Here is a 17,801-nt window from a genome sequence, read left to right on the forward strand (position 1 = left end):
CAAAAACCATAATATATCAACTCCCTAGACTTAGCCTTTGCTTGCCCTCAATCAAAATATAAGCTTAGACATGTGATAGAGCTTTGAAAATAGGGAACTCACTCAACTGCATGATGATTCTTATTTACACTCTTCATTTACCTGACTCAAGAACTCATAAAACAAAACAGTAATTGAATGTTTTTTTTTGGTAAAGATGTTAAGAGAATATAAATCTATTTTGTAAGAGACAGTTTGTTGAGCATGTTAATTAGATTAAAATTAAAAACAAAAATAAGAGACAGTAAAGCTATTTTTGTAAAAACGAAAGGTTTGTTTGTCCATTGGGCTTTTCGGCTCAGAAATAAAACTCTGGGTAACTTCGGTAATTCACACTTACGCAGATCATGTACCTCGAATTTTCCACCGTTGATTACGATAAAAATCTAACGGTGAGTAATAGCGATCCGCGTACATTTTTCTGATTGGTTAAGACGAATCTAAAAACAGTATATAAACTCCGGTGAAGAGTCTCCTAAAACCAACAACGCAATTCAACTCGTACAACTTTTTTTCCCTCTTCATCTTTTGTTTTTTTGTTAGTATAACTCGAATACAATAGCAATGGCGGGTCGTGGTAAAACCCTCGGATCTGGATCTGTGAAGAAGGCGACGACAAGAAGCAGCAAAGCCGGTCTTCAATTCCCTGTTGGTCGTATCGCTCGTTTCTTGAAGAAAGGCAAATACGCCGAACGTGTTGGTGCCGGTGCTCCCGTCTACTTAGCCGCCGTCCTCGAATACCTCGCCGCCGAGGTAATGTATCATCTCTATATATAGCCTTGCCTAAAATTTCCTGATTTTGTCTTCTGTAAACCCTAATTTTGATTTTATTGTGAAATTAGGTATTGGAATTGGCTGGGAACGCAGCGAGAGATAACAAGAAGACTAGGATTGTGCCAAGGCATATTCAATTGGCGGTGAGGAACGATGAGGAATTGAGCAAGTTGCTCGGAGATGTGACGATTGCTAATGGAGGTGTGATGCCCAACATTCACAATCTTCTTCTTCCCAAGAAGACTGGTGCTTCCTCCAAGCCTTCTGCTGAAGACGACTAAAAATCAATCAACCCAGATCTGGCTCTCTCTGTTCTTAAATTTTTAGTTTTTGTTTGGGGTTTTTTTTTATTACGTAATTTTAGATTAGAGATCTATGGTGAAGAAATCTATCTTTTGTGTCTTTTTTTTTTTTTATCAATTTGAATGTTCATATATGCTTTCAAGTTCTTTCTTATGGAATAAAAAAAAAAAAAAAATCAAATTTCTTTTAGAGTTTCGAGTAAGAAGTTTGTAAATTTTAATCTTTTTAAAAAATTTTGATTGGTTGACATAAAAAGAGAGGATTGTTGAGTTTTAAAAAATTGTTAGTGAGTGACATCACGAGAGGTGTATAATTGAGCAACTATGACAATATTATAGTAAAAGAGATCTGAAGGATTGATAATGATTGGTGGACCAATGGTGTACGACTTCCATGAAAATGAGAGAGAGAGAGATGAAACAAAATTATATAATAGAAACCGATTGAAGGGAGAGTATCCCATCCCTACCAGCACCACCACCATATCTCTTTCTTTCTTTCTTTCGTTTTTCCACACATTGTCTCCTTCTTTACCTTTATCAGATTTGACCATCAGAATCATATAGCAGCCAGCCGCCAGGGATATTTAGGAGAAATGGTGTCTCCGGAGAACATGAACTGGCTTAGTGATTACCCTTTGATTGATAGTGCTTTCTCTGATCAGAATCCTACTTTCCCTTGGCAGATCGATGGTTCTTCTAGTGTCAGGTATCTTGTTTTGGTTCAAGGGTTTTGTGTTTCTTTCAACCATCTATTGGTTTTTTTTTTTTTTCAGAGCTTTGGACTTTTTTTTTGGTGGTTTTAGGGGTTGGTAGTAGTGTCTGGAGAAGTTGTTGCTATATGGATGTGTGATCCTGTTTTATTCCACTCAGATTGTGTTTTTAATGGTCTTGTTGTGGTAGATTTTGGACCTCCTTCATTAATTTAAGCTTTTTGTCTCTGGTTTGCTTCCATTCCTCTGTTTCCTAAAAGAAGTAGACGAATCTAGATCTCTGCTTCTACTCTAGATTTTGTACAACTTGTGATAGGAAGGTTCTGTTAGTTGTATGTAAAGAAGTTCTTTAAGGGAGTTTGATCTTGTTGCTCACTTGGACAGTATTTTTAATGGTCTCGTTGTGTTGTGAAATGTGATAGATATTGGAGTATGTATCTGTTTTGATCTCTCTGCTTCTACTCTAGATTTTTAAATTGGCTGTAATTGACCCTTCTTCGTCTTATGTTGATGTCATCTGATTACAGTGTTGAAGTTGATGGCTTCCTTTGTGATTCAGATGTGGATAAAGAACCTGGCTCAAGGAAGAGGTATCAAGTTGCTATTGGTCAAACCTGCTTTAACGCGCTATTAGTTTTTGTTAAATTTGTTATTCTAATTGCTTCAGGATCAAAACTGAATCTTGCACTGCTGGTTCTAGCTCGAAAGCTTGTAGGGAGAAACAAAGACGTGATAGGCTAAATGACAAGTATTTTCTTGTTGTCTCTTCCTTCCCTTCTATCTTTTATCTTTTGAGTTCTTAATCTTTTGGTATGGTGTTTTATCATTAGATTTACGGAATTGAGTTCCATATTGGAACCTGGGAGAACTCCAAAGACAGACAAGGTTGCTATTATCAATGATGCGATTCGTATGGTGAATCACGCAAGAGACGAAGCACAGAAACTGAAGGACTTGAATTCAAGCCTCCAGGACAAAATCAAGGAGTTGAAGGTAAAAGAAACTAAAAACTCAACACTGTAGCCTTTGCAAGATCCTTAGACTGTCCATTGAACCTATTATGTGCCAATATGTAGAATGAGAAAAGCGAGCTGCGTGATGAGAAACATAAGCTGAAGATCGAGAAGGAGAGAATCGAGCAGCAACTGAAAGAGATTAAGACACAGCATCAGCCTCAATCTTGTTTCTTACCAAATCCGCCAACACTCTCTCAAGCTCAAGCTCCTGGAAGCAAGCTTGTCCCTTTCACAACTTACCCCGGTTTTGCAATGTGGCAATTTATGCCTCCTGCTGCTGTTGATACTTCACAGGACCATGTTCTTCGTCCTCCGGTTGCTTAAAAGCTTCCTCTCTCTATTATTGACTGTTCAGGTTTCTTCTTACGCGCTTTTTATTGATGTACTGATGATTCTCACATTCTGTGATTGGAGACTTATAATTCTATGCAACTCAAAACTGTGATTATCATGTAAAATGGAAAATAAGCATGCACTAAAAGTCTTTGGTTTTTGAATAAATTCTCATTGTACAAAAGGTTGAAAATCATGGTTTTCAAGATTGTGGATTCTGATTTTGGATGCTGAGGAATAAGTAGGAAGAATCTGGGAATTGATTGGTTGATCTTGAGTGTATATAGCTGATCTGAAACTTGAGATGAATTTGTATAGTCTCCACTCTCTTACAAGATTTAAGTTGAGCATATAAAGCAAAGTTTGTAACTTTTCAATCTCATAAACTCAGAAAGGATTTGCCTTTTTGCTTCTTTTGTGAAAATGTAAACTCACAATCCCACAAAAGAAACACAACAAGAGAAAGATCAAAAGTTTCAATATTCATTGAGACCTTCTCTTGTTCATCACTTTCTTCAGGAGACTCTCACGACCAGGAAAAGGACTTTGAATCTTTGGCTCAAGTTTCTTCTCTACATCTCCTAGTCTCCCCAAAATACCCTTCTTGTCACTCCTATCCACAGTTTTGCCATCATCTCTTCCAAGACTCTGTCTCATCCTCTCTCTCCTCTGTCTTCTCCTCCATCCATTCTCATCTTCCTCTTCTTCCTTCTTCTCAACCTCTCTTCTTCTTACCATCTCTCTTCTCTCTTCTTCCTCTTCGTTCATGTTCCTTAGCCTAGGAATCCGACCACCTTTGCTTGTCCCCAAAAGCTCGAAATTGATCTTGCTCCAACCAATCTTATCTTCATTATCCCAACCAAATTTCTCACTAATCTCCAACAACATCGAAACAGAGTTTGCTTCTTCTCTGTTCTTCTTTACAGAAGTTAAAGCCCTCATGCTCTCATCACTTCCATGGAGGATTTTCTCGGCAAATTCCCACTCTGCTCTATCTTTGTAAACATCGTCTTCGAGGACTTCGTCTGCGAGCTTTGCCCAATACTCAGTATCTCCTGCACGAAGATTCTTTGAGACCCATTTGAGATAAGTAGAAGGCAAAGTACCAAGCATTTTGCCTTTGTGTTTGCCGAAGTCTATGATTGTGTCTCTGGCGGCTAGGGTTTCGATGATTTGAAGTTTTTTGGTTAAGGGTTTAGGTTGATTGGTGGTAAAGATACGATTAGGTGAAGAAAGATTTCTTCTTGGTCTGAAAGATGATGATGATGATGAGACTGTGAAGATGGTTGTTGTTGTTGTTGCACAGTGAGGATTGTGGAACAAGACCACCGAGAAACTCATTTGTTCTGTCCCCAAATAAATTATGCTATTGTTTTCGTGAATCTTATACACACACACTTAAGTTATATATTAGTCTATTATTTTGGTACCCAAAAAAAAAAAAGAATTTTGTTGTTGTTGGCAACTCGAAGTTAATTTAACAAAAAATAAGAACATGGACCGATATAAAGATGAGAGTTCAAGAAAATTTTCTCTAGCTAGAACATGTGTTTGCTTACCTTTGGACATACGTAAAAAGAAGAAGTTACATATAGGAGAAAGTACATAAACTAGGAATATCATCAACCTTAAGGATTATGGTCTATGATGGTTTTAAAAAAGAAAAAATTAAGCCAACATCGTTTGTAAATTTCTTCCTTATCTTTTGATCATGATTTAGGGTGTATATGAAATTTTTCAAACAATCACTACACCATCTCAAAGACAGTTTGTAAGAAAATCAAAAATAATATATCATCTAAATTCAGGTTCAAGAAGACAAGATGTAATAACTGTATGCAAGTTTACTAGTGAAATAGTTATTTTTAAATTCAGGTTCAAGAAGACAAGAATTCTAATTAAATTCTGTATAGAATATCCTTCTACAAATTTCTTATTTTCCACATCCCACAACAAAGTCTATGCAAGTTTATTAGTGTTAGTTTTTGTTGACAGAGTAGTAAGTACTAGAATTGTATCTAGCGGTAACGTTCCAAATCCTAATAACCTTTTATTATGAAAATAAATGTATAATTAATTAATTAGCGACTAAAGAAATTAGTTACGTAATTTTTACACCAAAAAAAAACAAGAAATAGTTGGTGACAGAACAACAAAAAATAACAAAATATTAGAATAACTTGAAATTTTATATAGATTCAAATCAATTTAAATATCAAATATATAAATCTATCATCAAATTATGTATTTATTGTCTATTAACTAATCCTATTAGAGCATCCTTGACACAAGTTCAATGCAATACCAAAAAGCTTTGAAAAATGTTATTGAAAAAAACCCATGTTTTGAGATGTTTTGATACTAAAGACGCACATGGTCACAATCAAAGATATTAAGATACATTCAACAATTTTAAATTATTTAAATAAATAAATAACTACACTTATTGGAAAATATCTATCCTCTGACAAAATATTGCAAGTATTGTTGAAGTATGCTATCAAAGATTGTGACATCCAAATAACCAGCTCTTCAACTACTGAAATGAAGTATATGAGGCGTGCCAGCTTGGAAAGTGTTCAAGGCCTCTTTTATTGAAACAACCCTTCCCTTTTTTTTTTTTTTTTTTTTTTTTACATATAATTCGCTAGTGATTCCATACCCACTAACATTCTAACAACAATCAACAACCGCGGATAACCAAAGAAAACATTCCATTAATCCAATAAAATTCCAACATAAATAAACCAGTAACCAATAATGAATAGCAGAGTTCCAACATCCTACAATGCTCTATCAACCTAATTCTAGCAACCTAACAATAGCTAGACCACAGTCAATCAAGCCTCTAGAACATCCTCCTCCTCATCGCCTTTGATTCCACGATCACACTTTTCCTTTACCTGTACACCACAAACAACAATTGAGATGCGTAAGTATTATCATAAATACTTAGTGAGGCCGTCCTCCCATCTACTAGGTTATACACACAAGCATATGAGACCCTCAAGTTAAGCAAGCAAACAAAACACAAGCAATACATCAAACCAGGAAAACAAGTCTCGGTTGAGACTGGTGTCGACCGACGCTTAAACCGGTGTCGATCGATGCTGTGAGCCATGGTGTCGACCGATGCTCTAATGGTGTCGATCGATGCTGACACAAACGGTGTCGACCGATGCTCTAATGGTGTCGATCGATGCCATACCTGCAGACGCGAACTGCACGAACACGAACGATGAACTGTCCTTCCAAATCATCTCGAATCCATCCCAAACTCACCCAATTACCTCGGAAATCACTGGGAATCACAAAAGCAACGAACCCAAGCAACAAAACAACACAAACAACAAAGAAAACACCCAAACAAGAGAGATCTCATGCTTAGATCAACCATGGTCAAGCACTCACCTCAAGAACAGGAAGATTGGATTGAGAAACGTTGGAATCAACACCTCCAGGAGCTTCCCCTTCGTTTCCAGCAACAGCTAAAACTTCTACAGCCTCAGATCTCTCCCAAATCACCCAGAACAAGCCCAGAAAAATCCCAGAACGTTTTCTCTCCTTTCTCTCTTTTTCTCACTTAACGGCGACCAAAAAGAAACTTCCCAAAACCCTTAATTCGTCCTAGACACTTATATCACGATTTAGGGATTTTCCTTGAACCAAACCGAACCAAACAGCAATTAAAACAAACCGGACCAAACCAGAAAACATGGTGTCGATCGATACACTAAGGGTGTCGATCGACACCCACACCAAAACCTTAAAAAAATTGGTTCGCGGATGTTACAATTCTCCCCCACCAACAAGGATTCGTCCTCGAATCCCGCCACACCGTCCATCTGTCAAGGATCTCCGTGCCACCGTCAACACGGCCCGCACGTCCCCGACCGGACTAAATACCGTCAGCCAAGGTTTCTCGTGCACTGTCGCAACAGCCCGCACACCTTCGACTGAACCATGAGGTCTCCCTCTAGCCAATATACCCGCATCAAAAACACTATTTGCTCACAACTCAGTGCTTCCCCCGTCCGTGGTCACAACCAACGAATCATGCCGGCTCGCTATCAGGCCATCCGCCTTAAGCTACGACATCTAGGAAGTCACTCACACACACTCCCCCCGCTCTTGGGTCGCAACCGTCGAGACATACCGGCTCACTGCCAAGCCGCGGCCCACAGCTACGGTATCCAGGGAGTCTCAAATATCCCGCTCTTGGGTCGTCACCCTCGAGCGCGCTCTCATCCGAAGCCTCATACCACTCCCACTCTCTGGCCACAAAGTCCATCGAGCTATCGGTATCACATGAGTTGGGCCCACACGGCCTTGAGCAAAACAAATCTGATGCCATCGAGTATCTCCCGGCTAGATCTACCTCAACACTTCCCACAAAAATTCCCTTTTTAGAAACTTTCTAATTCTGGAAACCTTCCTTTTGTGGAAACTTTCTATTTATGGAAACTTCCAAAATAGAAACCCGAGCTATTTCTCTTCTTCCCATGACAAACACAGTCAACATAAAGAAAAATACTCATCCTATTAATCTCAAAATGTCATAATCGTTACAACCTCAACGAAAATACAATAGAAAAATTAGATACAACAATCCAATTCATCAATCCGCATCCCGAGCACCACCTCATCTTGGTACTTAGTCGCACAACCAACCACCCCTAAGCGACCAAGTATCAAGAGAGATGGGCTGGAATACTCCGTACCCGCTCCAGCCATGGACTACAACTCGGACCCGGCTAGACAAGCTCAAGTCGCGGCCTGCTTCTCAAACCACTTCTTAAACCTTGCCTTCATCCTCGCCTCGGGCTCCCAAGTCTGCTCCTCTACTCCATCACAGTCCCACGGGACTCTCATCAAAGGAATCTTCTTCTTCCGAAGTTCCTTGACTCTCCTCCCGAGTACCCTCAACGACCTCGCCTCCAACGTCATGTTGGGCTGAAGATCCTCAGGAATCTTAGGCAACAACCGGTCACCCTCGTGAAGACACTTCCTCAGCATCGACACATGAAATACCTTGTGGAACGCACGCATAACCTCAGGCAACTCCAGCCGGTATGCCACTGGTCCCACCCGCTCAACCACTCTGAACGGCCCCATGTACCTCGGACTCAACTTAGTCTCTGTCAATGACATGTTCGGACCCCGCAACATGGCCATCTTGAGATACACTCTATCACCAACCTGAAACTCAAGATCCTTTCTCCTCTTATCAGCATAGCTCTTCTGCCGATCCTGAGCCTCCCTCATGTTCAGCCTCAGAACCCGAATCTTCTCCGAGGTCTCATGAACAAAATCCGCACCATATATGCTCCTCTCCCCACCTGAGTCCAACATAACGGTGTACGACACGGTCTCCCATACAAAGCCTCATAAGGAGCCATCCCAATACTAGCCTGGTAGCTGTTGTTGTAAGCAAACTCCACCAAGCTCAAATGATCTGCCCAATGACCACCCCAGTCTAACACGCACATCCTCAGCAAATCCTCCAAAATATGGATCGTCCTCTCTGACTGACCGTCCGTCTGAGGATGATAGGCTGTACTCATATGCACCTTCGTGCCCATCTCTGCCTGAAACGCCCTCCAGAACACCAAAGTGAACTTGGAATCTCTATCAGACACAATACTAGCAGGCACCCCATGCAATCTGACTATCTCCCTCACATACTTCCTGGCCAAAACCGCTGCTCCATCAGTTTTTTTGATGGCCAGAAAATGCGCAGACTTAGTCAAACGGTCCACAATGACCCATATCGCATCAAACGTCCTCGACACAGGCAAACCCACCACGAAGTCCATCGTGATCAAATCCCACTTCCACTCTGGAATGGGCAAACTCTGTAATAAACCACCAGGAACCTGATGCTCCGCCTTCACCAGCTGGCAAGTATCACACTTCGCCACCCAGTCAGCTACGTCCTTCTTCATCCCGACCCAGTGATAATACCGCTTGAGGTCACGGTACATCTTGGTCGCCCCTGGATGAATAGAGAACTTGCTCGAATGAGCCTCTCTTAGTATCTCCTGCCTCAACTCGTCACCTTTGGGCACACAAACCCGACCATGCACAAGGATAGTACCATTAGCAGAAACCTGATACTCTGAACCCGAAGCCTTAGAGGCATTCACCAGCCCCTCATCGCTCTCCTGAGCTAACCGCACTCTACTCAACAAATCCGCCCGATCAGCTAAGGCTCCTGTGAGATAGCACACAAACTCAATGCACTAATCTCACCTACCAACGCCTCCATATCCTGCTCCTGAGCCGAAGCCGCCCGCTTCCGACTCAAGGCATCTGCAACTAGGTTAGCTTTACCAGGATGGTAAGCTATGTCCAGATCATAATCCGCTACTAGCTCCATCCAATGCCTCTGCCTCAAATTCAGCTCAGGCTGAGTAAAAATGTACTTCAGACTCTTGTGATCTGTAAATACCTGTACCTTCCCACCATACAGATAAGATCTCCAAATCTTCAGAGCAAAAATCTCTGCTGCCATCTCCAAATCATGAGTATAATTAGCTTCGTGCTTCCGCAACTGCCGCGAAGCATAGGCTATAACCTTCCCCTGCTGCATAAGCACATAACCCAACCCCATTCCAGAAGCATCTGTATACACAACATAAGGCTCGTCCTGCTCAGGCAGTGCTAACACCGGCGTGGTAGTCAACATTTGCTTGAGGCTTGCAAAACTCGCCTCACACTCCGGTGACCATACAAATGGAACATCCTTCCATGTAAGCTTAGTCATCGGCTGTGCCATACTCGCAAAACCCTGAACAAACCTCCTGTAGTAACCTGCTAACCCCAGGAAACTCCGAATCTCAGTGGCACTCTGCGGCCTCGGCCACTCCTTGATGGACTGAATCTTCTCTAGATCCACTGAAACTCCCTCAGCTGAAACAATATGACCCAAGAACCCCATCTCACGCTGCCAGAAACTGCACTTACTCAGCTTAGCAAACAACTTCTGCTCCCGCAGCTTCTCCAGAACTGCTCTCAGATGTACTGCATGCTCCTCAGAACTCTTAGAAAATACCAGAATGTCGTCGATGAAAATGATGACTGACTCGTCCAGAAACTCCTGAAACACGCTGTTCATCAATCTCATAAACGCAGCTGGTGCGTTAGTCAACCCGAAAGGCATCACTACAAACTCATAATGCCCATATCTCGTCCTGAAAGCCGTCTTCCTCACATCTGCCTCATGTATCGGAATTTGATGATAACCTATTGCTAAGTCGATCTTGGAGAACCAAGTAGCACCCCTCAACTGATCCAACAACTCATCAATCCTCGGGAGAGGGTACTTGTTCTTCACAGTAACTCGGTTCAAACCCCGATAGTCAATACACAACCGAAAACTCCCATCCTTCTTCTTAACAAACAGCACCAGAGCTCCCCACGGTGAACAACTAGGACGGATAAAACCCTTACTCAACAAATCCTCCAGCTGCTTCTTCAGCTCTGCCATCTCTGCTGGAGCCATCCTGTAAGGAGCCTTGGATAACGGCATCGTCCCCGGTTCCAGCTTAATAGTAAAAGGATCCGACCGAGATGGTGGTAATCCCTGCAACGACTGGAACACATCCTCAAAGTCCTCCACAACCGGAATACCGCTAACCGTAGACTTCCCACTGACTCTGGCATAGATATAGTAACCAGATAAGCCTCACGGCCCTTCTCGATCATCTTCCCATCCTGAATGGCTGAGATCACGAGACTTCCCAAAGTCGGTCTAATACCCTGAAAAACCAACTTCCCTCCTGGACGCTCAAACTCCACTCTACCCCGATAGCAATCCAAATGCACCCTATGCCGATGCAACCAATCCATCCCGAGAATAATCATACAACTCCACTGGACTGATAAGCAAATCCGCTGGCCACAACTCCCCTGCGATCTGGATATCAATCCCTCCAGCTCGACCAATGACTCTAAGGAACTTGCCTCCCGCAACTATGACAACTCCTGTACGCTCTCAAGGATCCCCTCTGATCCCCGCACTCTCGGCACACTCCGGAGTAATGAAGCTATGAGAAACTCCAGAATCAAACATGACATGGGACTTAAACCCGCCCACCAACAAGGTCCCTATACAAACCTCATGTGTTGAGAACCTAACACTTGACCACAAGCAAACACAAATATAATCTGAACTATTGAATTGACCAAGTTCGAATCTCAGAAGTTATACCTGTGATCGCTCCTGCACTAGTGCCACCGGGCTCCCTAGTCGAGTACACCTGTGACATCGGCTCGATCCAACCCACCGGCTGCACACCGTGCTGCACACCATGCTGCACTCCTGGCTGACCACCAGCCTGCACCGCTGCTACTGCCATCTGCTGCAACTTGGGACAACGAGGCTTGATATGCCCCGTCTCTCTACAGTAGTAACACACCCGAGTATCTGTCCGCGGCTCCATCACCGCCCGCTGCTCAGTCACTGCCCGCTGCTCACCTCTCTAAGGACAGTTGGTCACCTTGTGGTCTCTGCTACCACACCCAAAGCATCTCGCACCCCCGTGCCTTGATCTCTGCATAGCATCAAACTTCCGCTTCTGCCCATGCGCAGGCTTGCCGCCCTTGCTAGGAACAGAATGCGGCTGAGACCGCTGTGGCTGCATCGAAGAACTGACCACAACCACCTGTGACCTCAAGTCATTCTCTATCCCAGCTGCAACCTGAACCAGCTCCGCTTTCGTAGCATAGCTCCTCACTCTGCACCGAGTCCTCAGATCATCCCGTAGAGCCAACAAGAACCTCCGCACCTGAGCCGACTCTGGCTCCCATGCCCGGCCTGCATACCCCACAAGCCGACTGAACTCTGCATCCAGCTCCCGCACTGTACAGTCCCCCTGAGTCAACCCCAAGAACCCTGTCTCCTTACGATCAAGAGCCTCCTGAGGAAAATACTTGGAGTTAAACTCCCTCACAAAATCTCCCCAAGACATACCCCGCTGCACCCTCCGTGCTGTCACCGACCTCCACCACACACGGGCATCTCCTGACAAGTAATATACTACCAGATCCACCCTGAACTGGTCGGGACACCTAAGCGAAAGGAAAAGATCCTCCATCCGCTCTCTCCACTCATCCGCTACACTCGGATCGGTACATCCTGAGAAATACCCCGCTCCCACTCGCTGCAGCTGCACCATCATCTGTACATACTGAGCATCCACTACCTCGGCCCCCGGCTGCACACCTGCCTGCAAACCCGCCATAGGCTGCACCGCTGGAACCTGCCCACCACCCACCGGCGGCACTACTGGATCCTGCCCACCAACCACTGGCGGCACTACTGGATCCTGCCCACCAACCACTGGCGGCACTACTGCTGGAAGTCGCTGCAAAACCTGAGCTAGCAAGTACATCAAGACATCCTCCCTGCCCGGAGCACCCTCAGCTGCAACCCCCACACCCGGGGCAACACTGTGACCAACACCGGGCCCATCCGCCCTGCCGTCACCCAAACCAGCCTGGTCTCCAGACACACTAGGATGAACCTGTGACTCCGCCACCTCCTCACTGGCCATGCTCTGGGTCACACTCACACTGGCCTCAGGAACCTGGCCTCGTCCCCAACCACGACCACGACCACGCCCACGACCACGACCACGACCGCGACCAACAGCATCCTCACCTCTAACGATCTGTATCAACAAGAACAGAATGCTAAGCAACAAATAGTTCTAATAACACAAGAACACAACTTACCATGGAATCACAAAACAGGCTCGAAGAGGATGTTCTAGGACTTCATGCCACACACAATTGACCAACTCACACAATCAACCATAGCATGGAATCCTAAACATTAACAGCGAAAGCACAATGAACCCTAGACCTAGAACCGTAAGGGCTCTGATACCAAAATGAAACAACCCTTCCCTTTTTTTTTGTTTACATATAATTCGCTAGTGGTCCCATACCCACTAACATTCTAGCAACAATCAACAACCGCGGATAACCAAAGAAAACATTCCATTAATCCAATAAAATTCCAACATAAATAAACCAGTAACCAATAATGAATAGCAGAGTTCCAACATCCTACAATGCTCTATCAACCTAATTCTAGCAACCTAACAATAGCTAGACCACAGTCAATCAAGCCTCTAGAACATCCTCCTCCTCATCGCCTTTGATTCCACGATCACACTTTTCCTTTACCTGCACACCACAAACAACAATTGAGATGCGTAAGTATTATCATAAGGCCGTCCTCCCATCTACTAGGTTATACACACAAGCATATGATACCCTCAAGTTAAGCAAGCAAACAAAACACAAGCAATACATCAAACCAGGAAAACAAGTCTCGGTTGAGACTGGTGTCGACCGACGCTTAAACCGGTGTCGATCGATGCTGTGAGCCATGGTGTCGACCGATGCTCTAATGGTGTCGATCGATGCTGACACAAACGGTGTCGACCGATGCTCTAATGGTGTCGATCGATGCTGACACAAACGGTGTCGACCGATGCTCTAATGGTGTCGATCGATGCCATACCTGCAGACGCGAACTGCACGAACACGAACGACGAACTGTCCTTCCAAATCATCTCGAATCCGTCCCAAACTCACCCAATTACCTCGGAAATCACTGGGAATCACAAAAGCAACGAACCCAAGCAACAAAACAACACAAACAACAAAGAAAACACCCAAACAAGAGAGATCTCATGCTTAGATCAACCATGGTCAAGCACTCACCTCAAGAACAGGAAGATTGGATTGAGAAACGTTGGAATCAACACCTCCAGGAGCTTCCCCTTCGTTTCCAGCAACAGCTAACACTTCTACAGCCTCAGATCTCTCCCAAATCACCCAGAACAAGCCCAGAAAAATCCCAGAACGTTTTCTCTCCTTTCTCTCTTTTTCTCACTTAACGGCGACCAAAAAGAAACTTCCCAAAACCCTTAATTCGCCCTAGACACTTATATCACGATTTAGGGATTTTCCTTGAACCAAACCGAACCAAACAGCAATTAAAATAAACCGGACCAAACCAGAAAACATGGTGTCGATCGATACACCAAGAGTGTCGATCGATACACCAAGAGTGTCGATCGACACCCACACCAAAACCTTAAAAAAATTGGTTCGCGGATGTTACATTTATTGTCTTCTAATTTTGTAGTGTTTTATTGTGTGGTCTTTATTGATAATTATTCATGGTTGAGTTGGTTTTACCCTTTTAAACATTTTTTTTTTTCTCAATCTTCGAATCGTTACAACAACTTGCAGAATTTTGTTAAAATAAAGAATTAGAACATTTGAGTGTGATGGAGGTGGTGAGTTCACTAACAATGTTTTTCTAAACCATCATGAAACATGTTGATCTCTTGTCCACACACTTCTAATCAAAATAAAATTGCAAACGAGGAAATCATTCATCATCTTACTTAACTAAGCTTATCTATATATAATTGATGACAAAAAAAAAAGCTTATCCATAATGTTTGTACTATTTCTGGTTGTAATTTCCTCAATAATATGTTGTCCACTACAACAACTTCAGCATCATCTATCAATCGATTCAATCCTTATGAGAACTTATTTGGGAAACCTTAAAGACGTTTGGTTGTTGTACGTGTACGTGTTAGTCTCTTATCAGGCCCTATATAGAGAATAATTTTAATATAAGATCACTAAAATATATTTTCTTAGATTTGTTGGCAATATTGTATTGGACGTGCGTCGACATACTGATACAGTGATACTCTAACAAAATATCAAAAAGTCCACGTGGTTAGAATTTTCTTGCAACTAAATTAGTATGCATAGTGTATATATGTATGTTTGTCATCACTAAATTATCACATTTTAAAAATGTAACTTAGAGTATTGCCACATAAAGCAAGTCTCATATTTCTTTTTTTATGATATTAATCCTGAAAGCAATTAATGTTTGCTTGGTGTTCTTTAGTTATGTTTTTCCCTCCACTTGCTTTGGATCGGATTTACTTACTTTTCGAGTACTAATTATTGCTTCCCCAGTGAAATATAAGGTTAAGACAATATAAGTCGAGTATAAAAATCAAGGATTAGGGCTTTAAAATATCTGAGGACGAATCTCACACTGAATTATAAGATTCGCTTTAATTTTGTCATTCATTTTTGTCAGATCAGAAAATTGGACTATTATCAACTTGTCGTTCTTCTTCTTTTTCTTTGTTTGATACACGACTCCCTGCAGATTTTTTTAAAGTTGATTGGTATAGTGAGTCTTAAATGGAATTGGAAACATCAAATTCAGAAGGTCCTTTTACAACCATTTCATCCATGTCGGCTCACTATTTCGCACCACAGAAGAATAATCAATCAAATTATTAGAGAAATTTGGACCACTTCAAGCACTTGAACTCTGGTCGTGTACGTGCACTGAATAATGTGAGCCCATTTTGGTAATTCTCAGTCGTGTACGTACGCGATGTCGGTGTCACTTTTAGAAACTTCGAAATTATGTTGATAAACCGTGTATCATACACGTCACCTTTAGATACAAAATCAGATAATTTTGATATAACTTTATTTATTTATTTATTTTTTTTTTTTTGAGTCTCTCTTTATATCACTTTCTATATATAGTGAATCATGCAACAAAATACACATTAAAAAAAAAAAAACTTGTGTTCTTGTACTTGTAAGGTTAGGTGACTCAAGACTCCCCAAAGCTATGGCGGACAAGGTACTTTTCTGGATCTGAATATTCGAATTACTTCTTATAATCAGATCTTATTCTCTTTAGTAACTGTTAATTACCCTATAATACTTTTTATAGCTGATACGGTTACTAATTAAAGTAATAATGATCAAATTATATGATTTACGAACAGATGGTGGTGATGATGAAGTTAAAAGTGGATCTAAACTGTCCCAAATGCTACAAAAAGGCTAAGAAAGCTATCCGCAAATTCCCTCGTGAGTTTCTTCTCTCATTGATTTTATTTTCTGCTCAATTTAAATCACTGAGGGTTGACAAAAGTCTTGAATCTTGATAAATGGATACGGTTTTTGTGGTATGTGTTGTTTTGCCATAAATATAGAAATAACAGACGAAATGTTTGATGAGAAGTCGAACACGATCCTCATCAAAGTGGTTTGTTACGATCCTGAGAGGCTAATGAACAAACTCTGCTCCAAAGGAGACGGTTCTATCAAGTCCATCGTGATCCTTGAGCCACCCAAACCGCCTCAACCCCAGCCTAAGCCCCCTCAGAAGCCCAAAGAGGCTCCAGCACCAGCTCCTGTTCAGGCTCCGGCTCCTGCTCCTGTTCAGGCTCTGGCACCGACTCCAGCACCTCAGCCGATGCCACCGTGGCAGCCGTATCATTGTGGGCCGTATTACGAGGCCCAACAGTACCAATGTTACGGAAGGCCCGTTTACGAGAACTGGGGAGGTGGACGACAATGTTGCCACGAATACACGAACGCTCAAGGATGCTCCATCATGTGAAACACCTGAACCAACGCAATCTTCTACTCATATTTAGTATTATTATATACCAGCAAATAAATTAATACAAGAAGTTATTTTAGTTGTCTTCGTCTTACCAGTAATTATATTTTGAGGCATCGTCCTTTTTACGTATGTATTTATATATATATAGGCTATAGGGTTTTGTTACATGTGTATATCTCGTTTTTGGTTATAGTATGATACAACTTCTATTTGCTCAATTCTTTTCTTGCTAGCTAGGAATACAAATAGTATAAATTTTTGCATTAAGATATAGTTTTGGTTACAGAGAAATAGCATTGTAATTAGCACAAAAGATGGAAACCTAGCTAGTCCATGTGTTTGTCACTATGTTGCCTAATAATTGTCGATTTTTTCTCTATCTATAACATGAACGTAAGCGTTCGTTGTAATTCCGAAGCAATTGTATAGTCGTAACTTGTTTACCAATTAAGAAACTTGATCTACTCAAGAGAGGGGCAACCGGAATCATGATGCATCTTTGGGAATGCTAAATTGTAAAGTCGATGTGGCCGAGAACATCGAGGCAATGTGTAAGGAAAAGCTCCCTCCATGCGTCGTAGTTATGATCATCAAGGTCTAGGATGAGCGGAATATGAGATTTGATGTTTGTGACACCAAATGCGCGCTCATAGGTTCCTTGAGGAGCAGCCATAACCGAATGAAAACAGAAGGAATAGAGAGAAGCAAGAAGGAGAAATAGAGAAGAAGAAAAAGAGAGAGACGGAAGCTTAAGGTTATCAAGAGCGAACAGGCTCTGATACCATGAAAATTATGAAATCCCCTTGAGGAGGATGATTGTATTCACATACGATATATAGTCATAGAGGTTACATAATGTCCTATATACTCGGGATACATGAAACAATATTAACAGGATAATAGCTAAGTAGATTAACAGAATATCCCTATATTCTATCAGATGCCTCATTGGAAACATAAACTCTAAAAACCTTAAAAACTTAAATACTTAATAACAATAATAATAATAATACAAAAAGTGGATTTATTTGTTTTTGTTATTAACGTTTTTAATTAATTGGGCATAATTTTAACCATATAAATTATAATAGATAAAAATTGTATTGTAAATATGATAATTCCATATATATGAAGA

The 17,801-nt window shown here is 41.9% G+C and overlaps 4 protein-coding genes across 4 annotated transcripts; 3 read left to right on the top strand and 1 right to left on the bottom strand.

Annotated features, from left to right (window-relative positions):
* The first annotated feature begins 487 nt into the window (after positions 1-487).
* Positions 488-1,300, top strand: LOC104758399 (putative histone H2A.1). Its single transcript, XM_010481259.3, has 2 exons — positions 488-792; positions 882-1,300. Exons 1-2 carry the CDS (start codon positions 604-606, stop codon positions 1,092-1,094), a joined length of 402 nt encoding a protein of 133 aa, XP_010479561.1. The 5' UTR covers positions 488-603; the 3' UTR covers positions 1,095-1,300.
* Positions 1,301-1,455: 155 nt separating this feature from the next.
* LOC104758400 (transcription factor bHLH115) lies at positions 1,456-3,361 on the top strand. The gene is made up of 5 exons (XM_010481260.3): positions 1,456-1,824; positions 2,356-2,418; positions 2,496-2,576; positions 2,659-2,821; positions 2,905-3,361. Exons 1-5 carry the CDS (start codon positions 1,712-1,714, stop codon positions 3,166-3,168), a joined length of 684 nt encoding a protein of 227 aa, XP_010479562.1. The 5' UTR covers positions 1,456-1,711; the 3' UTR covers positions 3,169-3,361.
* A 104-nt stretch (positions 3,362-3,465) lies between these two features.
* LOC104758401 (uncharacterized) lies at positions 3,466-4,760 on the bottom strand. Its single transcript, XM_087496119.1, has one exon. It carries the CDS (start codon positions 4,516-4,518, stop codon positions 3,661-3,663), a length of 858 nt encoding a protein of 285 aa, XP_087352245.1. The 5' UTR covers positions 4,519-4,760; the 3' UTR covers positions 3,466-3,660.
* A 10,919-nt stretch (positions 4,761-15,679) lies between these two features.
* LOC104758402 (uncharacterized) lies at positions 15,680-16,884 on the top strand. The gene is made up of 3 exons (XM_010481262.3): positions 15,680-15,892; positions 16,041-16,125; positions 16,251-16,884. Exons 1-3 carry the CDS (start codon positions 15,881-15,883, stop codon positions 16,658-16,660), a joined length of 507 nt encoding a protein of 168 aa, XP_010479564.2. The 5' UTR covers positions 15,680-15,880; the 3' UTR covers positions 16,661-16,884.
* The last annotated feature ends 917 nt before the right edge of the window (positions 16,885-17,801 follow it).

This window comes from Camelina sativa, chromosome 17 (assembly GCF_030686135.1).
Source record: "Camelina sativa cultivar CO46 ecotype springtype chromosome 17, ASM3068613v1".
In the NCBI taxonomy this organism is placed as follows: Eukaryota; Viridiplantae; Streptophyta; class Magnoliopsida; order Brassicales; family Brassicaceae; genus Camelina; species Camelina sativa.

What these genes read in the sequence shown, in the direction of transcription:
- LOC104758399 (XM_010481259.3), top strand. Translation starts at nt 604, where the DNA reads ATGGCGGGTCGTGGTAAAACCCTCGGATCTGGATCTGTGAAGAAGGCG. An exon ending in TCGAATACCTCGCCGCCGAG is followed by an intron (nt 793 to 881) that starts GTAATGTATCAT and finishes TTGTGAAATTAG; the next exon opens with GTATTGGAATTGGCTGGGAA.
- LOC104758400 (XM_010481260.3), top strand. Translation starts at nt 1,712, where the DNA reads ATGGTGTCTCCGGAGAACATGAACTGGCTTAGTGATTACCCTTTGATT. An exon ending in GATGGTTCTTCTAGTGTCAG is followed by an intron (nt 1,825 to 2,355) that starts GTATCTTGTTTT and finishes ATCTGATTACAG; the next exon opens with TGTTGAAGTTGATGGCTTCC. An exon ending in CGTGATAGGCTAAATGACAA is followed by an intron (nt 2,577 to 2,658) that starts GTATTTTCTTGT and finishes TTTTATCATTAG; the next exon opens with ATTTACGGAATTGAGTTCCA.
- LOC104758401 (XM_087496119.1), bottom strand. Translation starts at nt 4,518, where the DNA reads ATGAGTTTCTCGGTGGTCTTGTTCCACAATCCTCACTGTGCAACAACA.
- LOC104758402 (XM_010481262.3), top strand. An exon ending in AGCTATCCGCAAATTCCCTC is followed by an intron (nt 16,126 to 16,250) that starts GTGAGTTTCTTC and finishes CCATAAATATAG; the next exon opens with AAATAACAGACGAAATGTTT.